The sequence below is a fragment of the Clavelina lepadiformis genome, chromosome 8, assembly GCF_947623445.1.
Source record: "Clavelina lepadiformis chromosome 8, kaClaLepa1.1, whole genome shotgun sequence".
Lineage (NCBI taxonomy): Eukaryota > Metazoa > Chordata > Ascidiacea > Aplousobranchia > Clavelinidae > Clavelina > Clavelina lepadiformis.
In genome coordinates, this window is record NC_135247.1 from 2,193,558 (window position 1) to 2,210,514 (window position 16,957).

Genomic DNA, 16,957 nt, shown 5'->3' on the forward strand with positions numbered 1-16,957 from the left:
CCGCGATAACTGATACTGTGTTTCTGTTGGAGTTTATCAATCTTTAATGGATGCAAAGGCATTAAATATGAACTGACAGGAAAAGAGTCTTAAGCAGCTTCATTAAGAGGAAAAAGTTATAAAAAGATTTTGCACGGAATGTTTCGTGATGAAACTTCCGCAGTCAGCAAAGGACAATACCTCCAAGATAGTTCTTAAAATGTCAGCTCACTTGCCTGCTGTAATCGTAACAAAAGTATTGACTATTAGGTCGAGAACTTCCGTAACTAAGCGGTAGAAACAATGGCAGTTACAGTAGAGATACGATTGTCGTATTCACTTTGAGACAGCAGCGTGTCTTTTCACAAGTTTATCTGACTAGTTCTATAGAAAAACATCGGCATAAAACAATTGTGATGTCAAATCGGAAGGAGAAAATCTTAATGTTTGGTCTTGTTAGAGCAAATGCGTCAAGAGAGCTATAGCAATCGGCACTAGACAAAGCATGAAAGCGTTTCGAAGGCAGCCCTATCACCGTTCCACACAATAATTATCCTAATAACCCGGGCATTATGCATTCAGTAGCCTACTATCAAGTGACACCAGGGTACGTCTGAATCCAATTGTTTCTAGTGTAAGGTTTCCCGCTTCAGCTGAACTGAATGGTATTCAGGTCGGTCGTATGTTACGGTTACCCAAAACAAGGCATATATAATCAATTGTTTTAGCGCGCTGTGCTATGAAATCATTACATCAAACAGTGGTTTGCTAGAGGTAGGCCCTTCGAGCTTATGTGTGTTATAAACGACTCGTGAGGATTGCTACGACTGTAGCTTGACAGTAACGTGAACGTTGCATAAACGCTTGAAAAGCAGTAGAAATGTTTCACGGTCAAGGGGTTGATGATGTATTTTGCAGTGTTTCGTGTGACGTGTTTACTCACTTGATGACCGTTAACCTCTCTAGTTGTTGTGCAAACTTTCACGAGTTATTTTTGTTGCGCTTGACCGGAATCCAATGAAGGCAAGGTCGGGCGGTGAAGCTGCATTCTGCGACCCTGTGAGACCGGTTTAAACAAATTTCCGATTGATAGTTGAATAAACTACGATGGCACGGTAGAATAACAGCGAAATGATCTATTACGCACATACCAACGCTGAAACAATTTGTCAAGTTCAGGAATGCTCACCCATCTCAAAGAACTGAAAAATACATCTTAAAGAACTGGATGGGAAAGATTTATGACGTAGTACGTAGTAGTATCAACTAACAATCGAACATGATGTAGGGTGCATTTTTACTTGCGACCCGAAGGGTCAAAACGAGCGAAACGAGTTCCAAAAATTTTGTTTTATTCCATTTCGTAAGAGACAGCATAGTTAAAATCAGCATTTTGCGAAAATTGCGATGTTTTCAGTTATTAGATGAGATTAAGTTACTTTTATGTTGTATAACATAGGATGTGAATTATGGGAAGCGAAGGAATAAGGAAAAGGAAACCCAGAATACTTTCTAACGACGACCTAAGCACTTGCAGGCATCGGCCAATAAAATCGCGTTACGTCATCGCTTAACAGATTATCTTAACGTTTGTTTCAGATACTTAAGCATGGATCAAAATAATTCAACTATTTACGCTTTAATGAATGAAACAAATGGAATGGCGACAACAGATACTGCCGGTTCGTTTCCAACAGGCCCGCGGCACCTTGCAATTGACGCGGTAAGTGTGATTTTGTACAAAATAGGTGAATTTTCCGCGGTGGTATCTGTTAGTGTATCATATTTTAGGTCAAATGATTTTTTTGTAGTCTGTTTTTTATCAAAAAGTTTGAGCGTAAACGTCTCTGTGTTACGAAACCACAATGGAATACGACACGAAAACGTCATATCAATGCCCTATCACAAATGACTTAAAATGAAAGCAAACACTGTGTTGCGTTATAATACGAGTAAAATGCTCCACCGACCCAGAAAAAGCAGCATAAACAGATGAAAAGAAAATCTTTATCGATACATTTCCTGCAGTGTGATGACGTTTTATATGTCGCAACTGTCTTAATCGAACGTCTCAACAATTATGATTTGTAGGAAGTGGCGATGCCTGCTGCAACCGCGGCAAGTGGTGCGTCAGGTGTTCCAACAGATGATCATGTTTAGGCGTTGACGCTAGACAAGCCAAGCAATTATACCTACAACGTATCACTATACGGTGACGAACCCAGGCCTATACACACATTTATACGGGACTTTGTCGGTCTTGTAAGATTTTCACCTTCACATTTCGATTGTCAAGTACGTATTCTTTTGTGAAGCCCTGTGTACTTTCTAAAATTTTGACTGTATAGGTTTAAGGCCGTTATTCGAAACGGAGAAGCTTTTTTATGTGGAAGTCACGTCAACGGTTAAGTCTGTAGCCATTCACCAGCATACAGCGTTGTATGAGTGTAACAATAGTGTCGGTAAACTTGTGCTCACAAATTATAATAAACAACATAGCGAAGATGACACGTGGAAAAGATTAAAAAATCTGGCATTATTCAATGTCATTTATGTTCAATGCAGAATTTGACTTGATGACTTGTGTAGATTTGGGAAATAATTTTTGCTTCGCATTTACGAGATTCGAACGTAACGCGAAGTTCGAAAAAAATGTAAAGTTTTCGAACAAAACAATTTAAAAATTTGTTATGATTTTATGAAAACATAATTTTGCTATTTGCTGTACACTAAAATATTTCCAACATACTTGTCTTGGAAAAATAATGAGTTTTATTGGTTTAGCAGCAATGCAAATGCGGTTGGATGAAGGCTTAAAGCTCGCAAGCACTGATTTAAAGTCAAACTTGAGCGGTTTTTCAAATTAAACAAAAAATGTCGAAATTTGTTCCGGTTTTATGCCTTTAATCCGTAAAATGAAGCAATAAATGACATACGTGACGTAATACAAAATTGTGTAAACGTGTGGAAGCAAAACTTTACTGTCTCCGCCTCAACCAGCTTCCCCGACGCATAGGAACGATTCTCTGACGTCATTGAAAGTAGCCAACCAGGCAAATCAATAACCATAAAGAGTAGTAATTCAATAGTATGATTAAATTTAAATTCTTGTTCGGCCAAACCGTTTCAATATACACAGTCTCGTGATCAAATTTTTAACTACGTCACGGCCATCCAAAGGTCAAGTGCGTTCATCATATCATTCGTTACACAATTACGCTTCGACCCCTTATACAAATATCTATCGGTTGCCCACTGCCGAAATTTCTATGAGTTTACACTTAAACGTTTTAAGAATTTTATAAATCGAAGTTTGAAAGTGTTGTGTTTTGCAGCAAAAATATCCTTTCTTTCTCCATAGTTATTTGCCCTAGCTGCGCATATTTCCTATTTTACTCGCAAATGATTTGTTTTTACCGTAAACGTAATTAAAACCTAATCACCCTTTACCTATTTACAAGACCATGAAATAGTTTCCGATACGAGCGCACTGTAGTTTGTTTTTGTTTTTAAGAACAGACCGCGAAAAATCAGAAATCATGTTGTCAGTAATAAAGACGATTTTGCGCTCCCTTTGCACTTCATTACAAAAATCAATAATAGCTACATGAGCCTGATCAGTAGAAATTGCGCCGTGAGTTCATGTCAGAGTTCCCACGCTAAATTGGCCACCACAAACAATATATCGATGGTCAACTGTTTGTACGATGGTGTAATTAATAACCGAGCATCAAAACATCAAGACCAACCGTTTATTATTGCGACAGGTCTTTGTGACTCATTCCAGCTCAACTATTCTTACGTCTGGACACTCCATATGTGTAAAAATGGTCAAATCCATTCAATATGAAATAATAACTGGTTTGAATGATTAATCGACGTCGGGTTTATTATATGTACGAAGTATATATACGTATCCTTTTATGAAATACATTCAGGGTAGTTTGGCGAAAATTTACAGACAACTCATAATTATCACTTGTTCTCTGACAACCACTGACCGCTGTTTCACTGTCTTGCTATTAAGCCATAAGATAATTGGTTAAATATGATTCTATAAACCGCGTCCGGCCATATAAGGCGAAATGACGTAAAGAACCTTAACGTTGTCACTTTGTGTTGACGAATCTCCTCCTGTTTGCAGAAGTCAGGCATCGCGATTCCGATTGTCATGTTTTGCCTCGGGGTCTTCAGCAACATCTTAGCGATCGGGATCCTACTCCATTACAAAGTCAAGGGGAATCCCCAACATACGTCAATGTCAGCCAATCAATGCAACTATCAGCCGTCACGTGACCTGGAAGCAAGCGCCCAGGACTTGAGAGTGGAAGGTCGGTGTGATGATGTCGTTTGATTCGTTGTTGTTTTGCTAAGAGATTAAAATCGTCTTGTTAAAGTCATTCTAACCCCGAAATTAAACGACCTTGGTTGACTCCAATTTAGGTCAGGTTGAGACGATGACGTAAGTGCAGTTGACAGCTACTTTACGTCATAGGGTCCAGGAGGCCGTCATCGGCGAGTCCGTCTCAGAGGAGAAGATCCAGAAGCAAAATGAAGTTCGGGGCTTTCCACACCCTGGTCCTCACGTTGGCGATCTTGGACTTAACCGGGACGCTTTTCACGAGTCCCCTGACCTTTCTTCTTTACGGCGAAAATATTCACATCGAGGTGGGTTTTGTAGGATCCTTGTGGGGCTGAAATATTAAAAAATAAAAAGCTTTTTTATCCTTCAACAACACACAAAAGAAGAAAAGAAGCGCAGGTTTTTCTTTAATTATTTCATAACAATCAGTAACAACAATCAATTTAAAGTTGTTTTCTTGACGCGTGCGCTTTGAAAATATCTTCAAGGGTTTATTTTCAATTTTTAGGATTACGGTGGCGTGGCTTTGTGCCACTACAGCGCCTTCGCTATGTTGTTTTTTGGCTTTTCAACGATGGCAATGGTGATGGCGATGTCTGTGGAAAGGCTGCTTAGTATTCGGCATCCTTATTATTATCACAACAAAGCGACGCCTAAGAAGGTGAAAAAGTTTGTGGAAGAATGCTCAGTAGTTTGTTTACCCTTGGTGTGTAAAGAGCGGAGGGGTTCTGTAAAATCTTATAAAAATGGTCGCTTTGCACGATATATGATGAATCACGAGTTTGCATTCACAACATCTGCGGTAACTGTAACGCATCCTGCTATAACTTCAATATTTCGCTTAATTAAGTTCGCTGTTAGCTCATGTTGATGTGTTTCTACGCTCATATTTTCTTGTTATGTTCGTTGGAGAATGTGTTTATTTGATAGGGATAGTGGATGCGTTTGTCTCAGGGGTTTTACACGTGGTCAAATTCGTCGAAAAACACTTTGAAAACACAACCTATTTCTTCGAACTATCCCTTGAAGAAATGCTAAAGTGTGTACTTGACAGCGATGATGTCACAGAAAAATATTTCAATGCAAAATACTTGCGATGTTTAGACTTTTGTCTTGGTAGTTGCGCTTAGCGTAAAACCCCTAAATCTGACAAAAAATATTTCCAGGTTGACTTATAGTGCTCGTAAAATAGCCATATGGGAATTGGTTTCCACCAACCGGGAGAAATCGTTATTTGTCTGTAAACTTAACCCTTTCTTGGGTCAAACTCTTATTAATAGGACGGTTTCTAAACTTTTTTAACCTGATGAACATGACACCAACAGATAAAGCAGTTTTTGAAGTGATTACGTAATATCGTTTAAAATCTCAACGAACTCGACATGCTTTGTGTGAAAGTTCAAATGTTTTTGAGGCCTCCTTTGACTGATGTAGTGTTGGCAAGAAACTCCGTAATAACTTCAATATTTCTCCATTTTAGGCGATCGTGGCCTCTCTAGCCATACTCTTTGCCACGGCAATACTCTGTTCCCTTCCAAGTCTCGGTTTCGGCGAAATTAGACCCATGTACCCCCATTCTTGGTGCTTCGCCAATTGGAATGCGACAGAACCCAAAGATCAGGTAACCTACCGTGCATTCTTCAGTTTGGATGGGTCTTGAAAAGATGGAGATGTTTTCGCGTCACGCTGATGTCGTAAAATTGTTAACTGCGCCGTTCAATAAGAGAAATGTTCTTACGCTGTAGAACTCTTTTGGTCATGCTTTCTATTTCGTTGAAGAGAACTCGCAAAATTACTCGGCGGTTGATCGGCTTTCCAAGTGAATCAGCATCCTTGTCATACATTGTAACCGTGTCAAGTTTCTTGTCTGCTAGGTTATAACCTTTTGTTCTATTGACATTTTGGTGTAGGCTTTACCGCTGCTGTAACAACTCGTTTCGCGCGTTATTGGTTTCGAAGTAATTACGTCACGTTTATGTAATGACTAACAATGACGTTGTATTTAGATATTACGAGCTTCTGCGTAGTTAAATGGAATTGCATCGTTATTTTATTGACTGCTTTCTTCGTCTTGTCTGAACTGAAGTACGTATATGGCGGCTATTACGTCACTACTACGGAGTTTTTCAACGCAGGCAATAAATTTAAAAGATTTAATTTAATTTTTGATTTTAACTGTAATGGAACTTGGGATACGAGGCCTTGTTTTCGTGGGGTTACTGACCTTTCTACGCCGAGGTGGGAATTGGTCTTCAAATGTATACAAGTTGTCTTGATCAAACGCCGTAAACAGGTTGAGTCGCGTGATATGATTTCTTGTAAATTTGGGAACTTCGGCGACGGTTGTACGCCTTGAAATTGAGCTCTTGTCATAAGTATTTTAATGCCCATTGATGTGCTCTATGAGATGCTTTCTGAAACCAGAGTGTATTCTTTAAGTGTCAAACATTCGTCGCTCGTGTTAAGTCTCATTGTCGCGTTGCCCCGTTATTCAATTACAATTCGTCTGAAGCAAACCTTAATTTAATTGTTCCGAAAAATACTTGAAATTGAAAAGTACCTTGTGGTTCGGTTAGTCAAGTCCTTTAAGGGTAGTCTGGAATTCACCGTCTACATTATATGTGTTGTGTCACAATTAATCAAGAAACAGCTCATGGAACCGACGGTTTGACGTATTTGTGGCTTCGAAAATCAATTTCAAAGTCATTCGTTATTGATCATGAGCCTTTGCGGTCATTGCTCTTTGATATAATTGTGATTAAATCGTACATTCATTTGCGGTACGCTAACTTCACCATGTTATTGGCAAATGCTGTCCATGTCTAGTTCCCGATATAACCCACAGCCTTGTAACTGCAACATGTATATAATGAACAGGGTCGTACTTCCTTGTTTTGTATGGTTAGGTTGCCCTCTTAGCTGGTGATACCTCATGATGCGATAAGTAACGTACAGATTCTGAAAATATAGTCTAATACTGGGCCAATTTGTCAATTAACGTTTCCATTTATTTTCCGTAAGTTTTAGAAGCACGCTAAGGCCGTGTTTCGCGCAAAGACCGGAACAACACGACTCAGACACGAAGTAGGGATGAATTTAATTATTTAAGAAAATCAGTCAAGAATTTAACGATTGATTGTTATCATTTTACATTTTCCTCTGCAGGCGTTCAACTACTTGTACGTGGTCCTCGGTATCTGCATGCTCATCGTCACACTGGTGTGTAATACAAGCGTCATCAAAGGTCTTGTGAATATGAAAAAAAGGTGAGATGATTTAACCGTCGTTTTCGCCATAGCCCTGTGGTGAAATTGTGGGACTCGGAAAAAGTTTTTGCCCTGATTATTATAACTGGCAGCAAATTTTAGCGCATTAAAAGGTCATTCTCATGTATTTCTCGTCCGGTGTATTCGATAACTTCACACAATCACACTTTAATTTGCGCAAAACTATACCACATTACGGTGACATTGCATTGTCACTGTTACACCAGTTCAAAAAACTCGAATAAGTTAAAGTGACGAGTACTTAATCAAATTACCGCCGTTTCACTTATGTTTGTGAGTTTTACAGTTCGACGTCTATGAAAAGCCTGCGTTATAACAATACGCTACCGTGGCTGTGTATCTAAAACACAACAATGCTTTGTTTGTACAGCATAAAGCCAGTGAGCAAATACCGCAGACGGAAATTTACTGTCGAGTCGCAGATGATAATTCAGCTGCTCGTTATCACCAGCATATTTGTCATCTGCTGGTTGCCCCTAATGGTAAGCGTCTATAGACTGCATGAGATTTCGGTCGGATTTGTATGTCTCATGAGAAGCAGTCACCCCTTCTCAATTTTTGCGAATTGATTTAAAGTTTTGTATAATGTTAAATGAAATTAGTCTATTTTCCGTTGTTTCATATATTTCGAAAGTCGTGCTGAAAATAAATAATTTTGTTTTTCAGATTCGCATTCTAATTAATCAGCTTGGTCATGAGAAGTTCCCAGAAGGGGACAGAGTGGCGGTGTGGTTGGTGGCTGCCAACCCAGTGCTTGACCCCTGGGTAAGTAGAAATAGAATTTATTACGGAGAAGTTATTTTAGAATTTTCGAAAAACATTTCTGAGGGAATTTGGGTTAGCCCGCATAAAGTTTGGCCAAGACAAAAAACGATAAATTTATTTTGATACAATTGCACAAAAATATTTGGTGGATACCTATTTCAACGAAATAATGCGAAAAGAATTATATTTCACGTTTGATACGCAAACGGCCATCACCCTAGCAACGTCCATTAGAGAGACCGCAAAAAGCAAAAATTTATTGGTATTTTGGAATGAACAAAACACATGGTAGAGCTAAATTTAAAATTTAGTGACGTGTTTTTAACTCAGTAAAGTAAACGCGCGTTGCTTATGTGATTTATTTTCGTGTCATTTTCTACGTAAATATGACGAATTAGCTAACGAAATTTTGGTAGATTCTGCGTCATTAGAAAAGAGGCGAAAGGTCTCAACCTAATATATAAACGACATAAGAATGTGAATTAGACGTTTGTTTTGTTCATTGAAACCTCAGGTAGCGATGAGAATCCGAAATAGATCTGGTATTTATAGAATGCCATTCACTTCGGCAACAATACCACCGGTTTAAACCAAACAAACGAAAAATAGGCAACCAAACATACAATAGCCTATAATTAGCCTATAATTTTGCTGCTAGTAATTACTACTTTCCTACTACCACCGCTACTACTGCTGATGTTTATTTCTACAACTTTACCTGTTTTACTATTGCTATATTACGTCGACGAATGGCCCAGACGGTACACACCAAAGTAACTTAACTTTCTTACCGCAATTCAGACTCCCCTGACCACCGCTTGTTACCTTAGAATTCTTTAACGTTCTTATTCTTGCGGCTCGCAGGTGTATATCCTGTTCCGCTCTACAGTGAAGCGTCAGGTTTTAGGAGTCTTGAGGAAACTTTTCTGCCGGAAACCACAACGAAGAGACTCCTCAAGCTGGGTGAGCAAAAGAAGTTCTCCCCAGTATTCACCGCAAGCTCTGAGCAGCAGAAGAGACACCCGCATCACTGTTTTCCATCCTCCTGGCGGAGACAAGAGTCCCAATAACAAGGGGAATTACTTAACAGTTGATTCCTGTTATTTAAAGGTTAATGTTTAGACGCTTCAATTTGCACAGAAATGGTTCTACCCTGACATGGCTGTTCAGTAAAGGTCGTGTGTGTAAGAACCGACTTTGCCATTTCTGTTCAAACCTGCCGTGCTTATGGCTGTTTCGGAAGGTTGTATGAAACAGCGTGCAGCTGTTCAACCTGTCTCCGGGCTTATTCCACCATACTACAGAGACTATTTTAATTCACCTGGCTTGTCGCTCCTTGTAAATACTCCCGCCAACGATACTGTGTTCCAGATTTCGTTAATTGCTCTATGCAGATATTTGTCCCGAATGCACTTGGCCTGCCGAAGATTCTTTTGTGTCTAATGTCCTATTATTTTTGTTCCTTGCATTTCATGGTGTTTGATGCTAAGTGGTTGACAGCATGTACATTCTTGGCAGCTTATGACAGACACTTGCTATGCCGTTTTGCACAATGTTTTTGTGATTAAACCCACACTGTGTCCATGAGAGCTTTTCAATGATCACTTTCTACAGCATAATGTTTAATTCATGCAAGGATTATAGGTTTTGAACGAATTAGGAAAATGATGATTAAAGTCACGAAGCACCGACGATCTCTACAAACTAGCTGACCATAAAACAACACCTTTGAATATAAATTTATATTAATTCTGCCAAAAGACGGTTTTCATACACTGCGTTACTGCTGCCCCTTAACGGAAGCGTAATATTTTAAATATTTCCACAAGGTAGATGCCTTTTTACATGTCTCGATAAAGTAAACGCAGTTTTTTTATACAAATTTACATAACCGTAGCAATTTGCTTATGCAACGGTCAGTGGATTAATTAACGATCTACTACGCCATCTATTTGTTAATGATATGTCGTGTAATGTATTTATTTGTCCCAAACGTGGAAGATATTGGCCACCATTGTATCGGTGAGGTCTTCTAATTTATGTGACGTAATAAAAACATGATTTGATGATAAAGAAACAATGCAACAGAAACAACTTGACTCAGTTAAAATATCCGAGAAGTAAAAGGTATTTACTGTTATATGATAAAGAGCTCAGGATTTGTCGTATTGTGGAATAAAAGATATAACAAAAAATGTCCTACTCGAAAAGGTGAGACAAAACAAACTTTACTTATCGACGTTGACGCGTTTTATGTTGACATCCATCTCACCTGTAGTTCGGAGAAGCCTTTTCAAACAACAGCTTGCAACAGCGCCATGAACGAGGCATTCTTCCCAATACTGAAATACACCAGTGATACAACATGCACATTGGCGCGTGGTGGAACTCATCCAACGCACAAAATTACGGATACAGCAAGCATTTTAGTTATAAGTTTTTCAACCTTGTGTTAAAAGCTGCTTTATGACGGAATAATGTTGACCATATTGATTACCGGTACGATCATTTTATCTGTGTCTTTTCTTTTTTTCCTATAGTAGTTATATCACTATCTTTGTTGCATTCTGTGTCCTAAATACAACTCATCAATTCGTCTTTCATACGAAGCTTTAATTTTATCTGTTACATGAAAAATTTATGTATTTCTGCGTCTCCTTGACTGAGTGAATAAGTCTTCTTAAAAAATCTAATTAACCGTTTTTTTGCGATCAAAAGGTTGCACAGATAATGAAAACAAAATAAACGGTAAAACACTTATGCAAGTAAATCAGCGTGAGTGGAAGAATATTGCATCAAGCAGCCTTTGAGCTTCAACTACATTTAACGATTTCACTTGATTTTGCATATGTAGGTCAGAGGTGTTGCATTTCTCATTATCTTCTCCTATCTCTCCTTTTGTTCATTGGCGACATCTTCCGGTTGTTCGAGGAACAATACTGTCAAACAAATAGAGTTGCGCTCATTGAAACATCCTTTGTTTTTGAATTCGACGATTACAGTCGAAGATTTGGAAATAATCAGGAAAGAGAACTATTTATCCATAAAGGCGCGATTTCAAACCATCAAGTAGAAAATTTATTGTGTGATTCTTTAAAACTACTGTAAAGTGCTTCTAACGCTGCAAAAAACATTTGCATTTTTAATAATATTCTGGTGATGCCTCGTGCCAAATAGTCGCAATAAAGCTCACACTCTAGCTGTGCAATGTGCGGAGTTGTTGTTAAATTGTATATTCTACGTGAAAATGACAAATTAACAGTAGCTATTTCATTGAACACCGGATCGGTGAACACCGCAGACAAAGTTTATAGCCATGTTATAGTTATAAGCTTTACTTAAAACAATGGAACTGACCATCTTTTGCAGCTCAATTTCTCGGAAGGTAAAAGCCAAATTACCGTTGTTGAGGTCTTTGGAACGGGCAGTAACCAAATCCCTGGTATTACAAGAAGATGTTAAAGTTTCGAGTGAAACGGTTCAACAAAATGAAAATGTACCTACCTTCGGTGTCGGTTGTTTCTCTCCGGTATATTCCACTTACCTGTAATTTCATTGGCAGGATACTCCTGATAAATCTTGTGAAGTTTGTAAGAAATCGCTTTCTACAGAAAGCCTATATTTTTGCGCGATTATACTGTAGCTTTTCCTATAGCATTGACGTTTTCCGAACTGACGGTACTTCCGTGAAATCGAGCAACAGAAATCAACAATAGGACATAACACGTTCCGTGTCACCAGGACCAACACACATACACATAATACTCTCACCAACACAGACAACCCACTTGTCAACTATCCTACTTACCGCTGGATTTTGCTTGATGGAGAATCCGTATTGAGCGTTCCATAACTCGTTCAAAACGTCAGCAGAACTTGACGAACCTAATCATGGCAAAATTGCTTAAGTGCATTTATTTTATTGTTAATCGAAAACGTCCTCTCTTATCGATGGAGAACTTCAAAATGGGTGAAATCGGACAATAATTTTGGGAATTCGGCATCAGCGTCATATACCTTCTAATACTGTGCTTATGTCTGTCTGTAATTGACCAGCTATCTCCGATAAAGCATCGAAGTTTACTGCAAAGTAAACTCGTTCGTTGGTGGTCGTGCCTGTGGCAATTGTCTGGAAAACACGAAAGTTGAATTTTAACGTCGATGCCACAAGTCTGATGAGAAACGACTTAGTTAAACTTATGAATGGAATGATTGAACAAGTCTTAGACTCTTGCATATAGAGGGCGTTAGGGCAGAAATCAAACGTTGAAAGCAATAATAGTTGACGTGTAGCCGTTTTTAAGTTTTAAATTTCCGGAAAATATTTTAAGAATCTGTATTTAAAAATTGCTTTCTAAGAAAAAATAAAGCAATATATCCTTCAAATGCTTACCCGTAGTTCATTGATGTTGGCACCTCCAACGCCAACGGCAAACGTCAGAATATCCAACGATCTTGCATAGTCAGCGCTACCACTTAATTTATTTGAGTCTGATGACCTGTAGCGAGAGCAAAGCAAAAGTAAATATTATATTGCTGTTTCATCAAAGCTTGTTTACGTATAAAGCGAACTTTAACAGCTGCGTCCAATTAGTATTCTTAGAACACACAAAAATAATAGGAACGCATAAATACTTACGCTCCGTCAGTTAAAAGAATGAGGACTTTCTGTCGATCTGATGTTGAGAATTGACCAACTGCTGTACGCAAGGCCGCAGCGGTATATGTGGAACCATAATCGTACACAATAGCATCCACGGCTGCCTGAAATACAAAACAAGAACTAATATTTCTGTAAGCTCCATCCTGAATAGTTTTAAGTAATTTACGAAACAAGGTTGCCACTTACCTCAAATTTCCTCTGATCCGTGAATTGACCAAGAGTAACTTCCACGGTGGTCATGTCTTTACTGTATAATAGTAGGATGAAGATGAATTTCTACGTTTACGAATATTTATCATGAAATAAAGTAAATTTTTAAAAGATAAATCCACAATACGCTTGCCTTAAACCAAAGAAAGTTATCAGCAACGGCTGTATAAGGGTTTAGGGTATAAGGGTAAAAAGGATTTTTAATAACACGTATTGGTTAAGCAGTTATTACCAAAATTGTATCGCAAGTTTGACCGCCTATTATGACGATTATGGCGGCTATGATGAGATCAAAATATAAAACGATATACTTGTTAACCAAGGTTTGAATTAACTATAGGGTTAATTAATACGTATTCATAAGTAGTAGATTAGCAGTAAGTAATCTTTACTTTTGAGTATAGGAATTTGACAGTTGACTGAACATGAACTGGTAAAGCATTCTTGTTTTTACGGTGCCAGTTACCAGTTACCAATTCCAGACTAGGCAAGCGGCAACAGCCAAGAGTTAGCTGTAGCTTTGCGTACATATTCCCAACAGCACTAGGTGCCGCCGCCATCTTCGTCATAATTAAGCGATAAATTTACAATTTTGTTCCACTTGTTTATGGCAGTAACTTCTTAAGCACTACATATTAGTACAATGTCATTCAAATCCTTTCTTCAGTGTGAACAGTGCTGACTAACAACTACTCTCTAATTTAAGGACAACTTGTTTTTGGAATTCCCACTATATTAATTTCTTAAGTTGAATCTCAAAATAGGTCGAGATAGGACGTAAATAAATCATAGAATATGCAATTTGCTAATATAGATATATGTATATACAGAAGGAATTTGAAGTTGAAGGAAAAGAAGGACGATTTTGAAGTTTGGTTTTACTAGTTAGCTATGCTCACCTTGAATAGGTGATGACACCGATCCTTGTCGAACCGTCCTCGATGCGGAAATATCTCGAAAATTCTTTTGTCCATTTTCTCACCAAGTTGAAATTGTCATATCCAATCGATCCAGATGCGTCGAGCAGAAAAATCAGATCAACATTTTGAGTGGTTGGACAGGCTTTGATAAAATAGTTCAATAGAATTATATAGGTTTTATAGGTAATCATAGGTTTTTTTGTGAGACGAATTTTAAATCTAATTATACAAGACCGTCTACTACAGTCTTTGATATTTGATGAAGTGCCAAGTTATTACTTCCTGGTATGTTATTGTACTTTGCATATATCGTAAACATAAACGATTGTTCGCTTCGTGTCATCGATTGTGTGTGATTTCCTTGTTCAAACAATTTACACTTTGGAACTGTTAATTTAAAGCTTAAACGAATTTTCTACGCAAGCTAAATTTTACTAAAAACTAAAAACCTATCCAAACACAATAAAGTTGATAGACACAGGAAAGACCAGTTAAGGTCAAACTTTTGAAGACAAGAAACTTATATTAAGCTGTATAATCATATGCCACAAATATAATTCAAAATCCAACCAAACTCATTACCATTGGCGATGGTCTTTGGGTCGCTCTCCCACCGGCCAGTTGTTGATTTTAAACGGTAGCAATAACCTGGAAAGAATTCCCTGTTTCCACATTCCTGGCGTCTTGTTGATGCACAAACCTGTGTGTTATTTTCAACAGTGGGAAAGGATTGAGTTCAGTTATTAGCATTGCGCACGAAAGTATTGTGTCATGAAATTTTGTGTTAATTTTGAAAAGTTATCAGTTTATCACTAACAATTAAGTCTTCGTCAGCGGCCATTTCGATCTTCTGTCCAAGCGAATCTCCTGCTTTTGTTTCTGGGACATCTCTGATCTTGTAACAGTCTCTTCCACCTTCGCTGGTTAATCTCGGGTTGAATGAGAATGGACATTGGAAAATTTCGCCTTTGTAATCTAGAAACATTCTCTACTTATAATGTTGTTGAATATATTTAGTTAATCAAGTTTAAGATTTCTTTTTTAACAATGAGCCTAGATTAGTTAAAGTATTAAACTTGGTCGCCATTTTTTTCGTCTTTGAAAACATTTTTGTCGACCTGTTACTTGAAACCGAATAAGTTTAAGCAACTTTATGTTTGCCTTATCGATAGACCATGCTTTTATAACGTTCAAGGAATAGAAGCGATACAAAAACCTGTTGAAGAACCAATGGGTGGTTTCGAGGCCAATCTTGTGCCATTTGCTTTGGGTGCTCCGATTACAAGGCTGTGATCAGTATATATCATTGTGTTCATCATCAAACTCAAATCGCAGTTAATATTACCACGTTGATTTATTTCAGCTTAACATCACAATAAAAAGCGCTTATTTTCTCACTGACCTTGTATTTCCTTTAACACTTTTTATTTGGTATCCGAAGAACTTTCCAGCACTACGTTCTGCGGTAGAGGTTTCACTTGATGTTGAATCTGCTGGCGGCGTTATAATTCTCATCAAATTCTCGTCCACGGCAATGTTAAAGCCACAAACTGAGCTTGTCAAAATTAGTAAGAAATAAATCTCAAAGTTGAAAGGAAACATCGTTTTGTTTGTGGGGTCTCGTAGTCACTTGTTCAATGATGAATTTCTGTTGTTGACGCGTTGTTTTATGTAGATAAAACTGAAAAACCAACAAACCCTTTTTTATTTTTAGGACTTTATTTGCATAATTTTTATTCAAGTTTACAAATTCACTGAAGTGTTACAGTTGCTCGACTGACCTTATATGGACATGATTATTATTTTTAGCGTAAACTAGTATAGTTTAGTATATAGTAGTATATATATATATATATATAGTATAGTTTAGCAAAGTACTAGTATAGTATACACAGTATAGTTGATTCCAAATACATCTTTATGTCGTCTACATGTGATATTCTTTATATGGATTTACCACTGGGTATACGGTATGTGAGTAAGCCATAGCATGTTTCAACGTTACAGTACATAACAAGTGTTTCGAAACCGTTTTTTAATTAACCATGGTTTATGTAAACATAATCTTATCACGTAAAGTTATCTAAGTTAGTTATTTAAAAATTTTCAGGAATATGCAAATTTTATAAAATTTGCCGCCATATGTAAATTGATTTTATTGTTATATTTTCTACACTTTACTTAATTAACATAGTTTATGAACATTCGGGTTTCCGACGGTTCTAGCATCTATACCTTAAGTCTATGCAGTATATTTATAGGATAATAATAGGCGATTATATGCTGATTTTATTCAAATACAACTCAACACATAGTCCAGATTATTTTGAAAAGCTAAAACATGAAATGAGGTAAAAGCAAAAAGAACAAAAGGTCATAGGATTTTCAAATTTCAGAAAAGAATGAGGAATTTCGTCATATTTTCTTCTATTCCGTACTAATTTCCAGAGAATACAAACTTGTGTCGGAACCGAGTCCAATGTGTTGTTGCTGAAGCGTCATCAATCCAGTGAAAAATCCGTATTGCTGCTTTTGTTGTACTTTCGTCTGTAGAAGAAGATCGCGTTCCGCTTTAGACGCAGATGATGATCTGACCGATAATGACGTAATGCTGAAATGTCGTCAGTATCTGCTAAGAAGTTTTGGATGTTTTCTCTCCTGTTTTAAGGGACAGAAACTTTATTTGCGTGGCGTCATCTAACGAGCAAATGTTTTAACCCATTTATCAATCTAATATAACGGAGCTACAATTTTTCCAGACCATATTCCG

At 37.6% G+C, this 16,957-nt stretch overlaps 2 protein-coding genes across 2 annotated transcripts; one reads left to right on the plus strand and one right to left on the minus strand.

Moving 5' to 3' along the window:
* The first annotated feature begins 1,555 nt into the window (after positions 1–1,555).
* LOC143469471 (prostacyclin receptor-like) lies at positions 1,556–9,983 on the plus strand. Its single transcript, XM_076967174.1, has 9 exons — positions 1,556–1,702; positions 4,124–4,310; positions 4,475–4,647; positions 4,851–5,003; positions 5,823–5,963; positions 7,508–7,608; positions 8,000–8,111; positions 8,296–8,394; positions 9,259–9,983. Exons 1-9 carry the CDS (start codon positions 1,589–1,591, stop codon positions 9,514–9,516), a joined length of 1,338 nt encoding a protein of 445 aa, XP_076823289.1. The 5' UTR covers positions 1,556–1,588; the 3' UTR covers positions 9,517–9,983.
* A 1,099-nt stretch (positions 9,984–11,082) lies between these two features.
* On the minus strand, positions 11,083–15,818 carry LOC143469472 (integrin alpha-X-like). The gene is made up of 11 exons (XM_076967175.1): positions 15,590–15,818; positions 15,404–15,474; positions 15,005–15,162; positions 14,770–14,887; positions 14,167–14,329; positions 13,244–13,304; positions 13,034–13,158; positions 12,788–12,893; positions 12,412–12,523; positions 11,752–12,279; positions 11,083–11,333 (listed from the first exon to the last, which is right to left on the minus strand). Exons 1-10 carry the CDS (start codon positions 15,787–15,789, stop codon positions 12,101–12,103), a joined length of 1,293 nt encoding a protein of 430 aa, XP_076823290.1. The 5' UTR covers positions 15,790–15,818; the 3' UTR covers positions 11,083–11,333; positions 11,752–12,100.
* Between the last annotated feature and the right edge of the window lie 1,139 nt (positions 15,819–16,957).